At 28.6% G+C, this 4570-nt stretch overlaps 1 protein-coding gene across 1 annotated transcript; it reads left to right on the forward strand.

Annotated features, from left to right (window-relative positions):
- The first annotated feature begins 2132 nt into the window (after positions 1-2132).
- LOC107483722 (60S ribosomal protein L37a) lies at positions 2133-3933 on the forward strand. The gene is made up of 5 exons (XM_016104333.3): positions 2133-2215; positions 2569-2608; positions 3172-3260; positions 3356-3438; positions 3712-3933. The coding sequence occupies exons 1-5, from the start codon at positions 2213-2215 to the stop codon at positions 3773-3775; spliced, it is 279 nt and encodes a 92-aa protein (XP_015959819.1). The 5' UTR covers positions 2133-2212; the 3' UTR covers positions 3776-3933.
- Positions 3934-4570: the final 637 nt, after the last annotated feature.

Genomic DNA, 4570 nt, shown 5'->3' on the forward strand with positions numbered 1-4570 from the left:
AGTTGAAGTTCCTGATATGAATGCATTGCATATTCCTAGAAGAGGCCGAACTCGCAAAATTGTTAATCAAATTTCAGTGAAACATCATTACCGTGTTAATTTATTTCTGGATGTAATTGATACACAATTACAAGAGTTTAATAGAAGATTCAATGATAATATGGTGGAATTGCTTACTTTAAGTTCAACTTTAGATCTCAGAGATAATTATAAGTTCTTCAATGTCAACAAAGTATGTGAATTAGTAGAACGGTTTTATCCAGGTGACTTCAGTGATCAAGAGAAATTTCACATTAGAATACAAGCTCAACATTATGAACTTGATGTTACTAATCATGTTGAATTAACTAATTTGTGCACAATTTCGGAGTTCTGTCAAGGATTAACAAATACAGAAAAATTTTTAACATATCCTTTGATTGATCATTTGATTCGCTTGGTATTAACTCTCCCTGTTTCAACTACTACAACTAAGAGATATTTTCAGCTATAAATATTGTGAAGAATAGACTCAGAAACAAAATGGAAGATGAATTGCTTGCTAATTGTCTTTTGATTTACATTGAGAAGAAGATTTCTGAAAGATTTGACAGAGATTCTATTATCGATGAATTTTATGATACGAAGAATCGACGTGTACCACTTCGTTAGTAAAAAGTACACATTTTTTTGTACTTTAAATATATATTCTCTATTAGTATATTTTTGTAATGTATCTTATATTATAATGTATTTGCATATATTTTTTTATATTATATATATTATTTGCCTCCCATAATAACATTTCTAGATCCGTCCCTGATTGTACTCATGTATTTTATAACTATTTTTTTATTATCTTCTTATCAATTTGGTAAAAAAATGGATCTAAATCAATTTAACATAAGTTCTTTTTTCAATTATTTATAAAATTATATTTTTTTCAATCTAAATGCACAAAATCCTCAATCTTTACGTCCACCAAATTTTAATTTTTTCGATACAATTTTTTTTCAAATTCAATGATATCTTTTAAATATGGTATATAATTATTAATTTTGTAATTTTATATTTTTTATTTTATTTAAATTTGTATAATTTAATATTTTAATTAAAATTATTTAAAATAATTAAAAATAATTTAAGTTTAAATTGGAATGAAATTAAGTATTGGAGTAACAATTCTCACATTGAGTTTGAAATTAAGTTTTATGATATATGGTCTCACAAATATTTATGTAATACTTTATAGGACCTAAAATAAAATGAAATTAAAACTAAGTATTGGAGATACTCTAAAATTTACTAGCCTTCCTAGAAGCTTGATTAACTCCCCAACATCCTCCCAAAAATGATAATAATAAGTTCAATTTGAAAATTTTGTGGCTCTAGAAGCAACAATCAAGCTTTATGAGCTCTAATAAATCTTGATGACATGAAACTTGAGTAAGGAATTTAAATTCCAACAAGTTAATATACCAAATCAACACATTATTAACGAAGATTAGTTCAAAGGTTAATGTGAGTTATGATTAAAAATTTCGGAGTCCAATTGAATCTAATTTCAAAATTCAGGGATCAAATTGAGTATTAACTCAATTTTATTTGGAACTCATATTTTATAGATACAATGTCAATTTTATTTTTTTAGGAGTTAATTACCAATTTGGTATATGAAAGATTTAGCCACTGACAAAAATATTCCCAAAAAATATTATCGATAAAACAACCATTAAATAATTTAAAAATATAACAAAAAGAATCAATAAATATTATATTTTTTATAAGTAACAAAAAATTTGATATTTAGCAAATCGCTTATCTATTTGATCTAAATTTGTGTGGCAATATTTGAATAAATATTTAAAAATACAGAAAAAAATTTGAAAAAAATTTGATATCTAAAATTTTTCTTTTTATTTTTCAAAAAATGTTAAGAATTTATTTATTGGTAGAATATTTTAAAATTTATTTTTGCTAGCAATACAAATTTTTGGATATTATTTTAATAGTTTATTTTTTTAAGTAGATTCGCCAATTTCTTGAATATTTGTGAATAAAAATGATAGATCCTAATTTGAAATTAAACACAAAACAAAACGGTTATTGTACCCGGCCCGGCCCATTAAAGTGTAGATCCTCAATATAAAATGCCCAACTGGAATTAGGGTTTCCTTGGTTATTCAACTCGTCCCCTACTGCAGAAGCTCTCAGCAACTTCGATCCCGTAACCATGGTATCTTCTCTCTCTCATTTCTCTTCCAAAAACTTTCAAATTCTCGATTCACCTCTTTGATTAGAGTTTTTGTTTTCCTTCGGATCTAAGGTTCCACCAGTTAAGGATTTTATTGCTTAGTACTAATGTGATTACTGCCAATGGCTCCCAAGTAAATCATGGTTGCTGAAAGCGCACAAGTTTGCTGATTCTGCGTTGGAATCTGTAGTTTTCCTAATGTATAAATAAATAGGACTATTTATTTATAGCTATCATGGATATTTTGTGTTTTCATATTTCACTTTTACTGGTTTTTCTTTTTGTATTGGACATGGAGTTTTAACCCTAAGTTGACACTGGCCCCCCTTTTTCAGACTAAGAGAACGAAGAAGGCTGGTATTGTTGGAAAATACGGTACGTTTTATTAGCTGTGATTGCTAACTACGCTTCAGTATTTTGATGCGGTATTTTTTTCCCTACTAGTAATTGTCTAGTATATAGATGAATTATCATTGATTATTAATTGTTTGAGATGTTGATGATAGATCGAGTTATGTACATGAAGACCTTGATTGCATAAGCTTGTGCGGTTATGCCTGTTAGTTTGTTTGTTTTGTATATAGTAAAATTGCATAACACTTGATCTATGTGTAATGCTTTATCTTTGATATGGTCATGTAAGTCGAGCTGTGGGTTATACAGGCTGGCCGTGTATTTTCGCTGATGTCCAGATCCTTCTGTTTTGAGCACTCTTTCAAAGAATGAATCGAGTTATGTGTACTTATAGTAGTATTGTATAGCATGGTATATAATGTTGTTGGGGGTCCTAAAGGTTTAAATTTTTGGTCAAACTTAATGTACTAACAACTGTTATTCTTTACCATTGCATATTTTATTGCTGAAGTATAATTTGATTTTTTTTGTCACTGTAAATGCTGTTCCTGAGAAACTAGCTTTGTTTTTTTTTCCTATATCAGGTACCCGTTATGGAGCTAGTCTGCGTAAGCAGATTAAGAAGATGGAAGTTAGTCAACACAGCAAATTTTTCTGTGAATTTTGCGGAAAGGTAGAGCCGAGCCACAAGTTATTTTCTGTGTGCTCAGTGAAGATATAAGAGGCCCTTTTCGAAAGGATTGAATTCTGATGATTATGTGTTTGCAGTATGCCGTGAAGAGGAAGGCTGTAGGAATATGGGGATGCAAGGACTGTGGTAAAGTGAAAGCTGGTGGCGCCTACACTTTGAAGTAAATTCTCCTGTTCCTCTAGTCAATTGGATTTTAATTATTTTTTCCTCTTTTGAAAGAATAATGTTATGTGTACACCAAAATCGGCCACAAAAATCAGCCTCTAGTATAAAATATAAGTTAGAATACAAAAATACACATTAAAAATGAGTTAAACAACACATGTATTTATACAAATACATAGTGGCTGATTGTGGTGGTTGATTTTAGTATACAAAGTATTTTTGCTGTTGAAATAATCATTACCGACTTTGTTCTTACTACTTTCCACAGTACCGCTAGTGCCGTGACCGTGCGGAGCACAATTAGAAGGTTGAGGGAACAAACTGAGAGTTAAGGTTCTGCTTGATGCTTTTATTTTGAGCAATTAGACTTTTTATTAGTTTTAAGTTTTGATGAACCGGTATGATTGTATTCGAAGTAAACATTTAATCTTTTGTCTCTGTTTTTGAAGACTTAAAATCTTTGTTAATTCAAATTTCGTTTTAACTTCAAGTGGCTGAGTGTTCCCTGTTTGTCATTCATGGTAAGCTTAATTTTAACTTAACCCTGGAAAATTACCGTTGTCTGCCTCTGATTCATTCTCGGTATGGCAACTCTAGTTTTTGGCTTTTTTGCATGATAGTGGTGACTGACTGACTGGTGAGTTTTTACCCCTAGTGAAAATGAGATTACGACATTAAATTGTTTTGTACTTGTAGTATTGACGAGTTTCATTTAATAAAAAATATTTTTGGAATTTCAGTATTCAATCTTCTAGGACAGTATTTAATGGAACAAATTAGTTAGTAAATTTTACTGGATCAAAAATAAAATTTTATAAAACTAAAACCAAAACCGGATATTTTACAGATTGAAGAACGTATTTAAACTTTATCTTAACACTTTTTTTTAAATAGAACTCAGCATGTTATATCGGCTCCATTGAATTAAATATTATTCACAACCAACGAGTTTAAGGGATTTTTTCTTTAAATAAATTTAAAAAATATTTTATTTATTAAAATAAATAATTTTAAAAATTATTACTGAAATATGTCATCTAGTTTTATTTTGTTTACAATATAAGCAATTATAAATATATTTTGTTTATTGTGTAAATTAGATATATGAAATTTAAAAAAATTACATT

Source organism: Arachis duranensis, chromosome 1, assembly GCF_000817695.3.
Source record: "Arachis duranensis cultivar V14167 chromosome 1, aradu.V14167.gnm2.J7QH, whole genome shotgun sequence".
Classification (NCBI taxonomy): Eukaryota; Viridiplantae; Streptophyta; class Magnoliopsida; order Fabales; family Fabaceae; genus Arachis; species Arachis duranensis.

Bases quoted from the DNA above. Each gene is read 5' to 3' on its own strand.
- LOC107483722 (XM_016104333.3), top strand. The intron at 2,609-3,171 runs GTACGTTTTATT...TTCCTATATCAG, and splicing joins TGGTATTGTTGGAAAATACG to GTACCCGTTATGGAGCTAGT. The intron at 3,439-3,711 runs GTAAATTCTCCT...TACTTTCCACAG, and splicing joins GGTGGCGCCTACACTTTGAA to TACCGCTAGTGCCGTGACCG.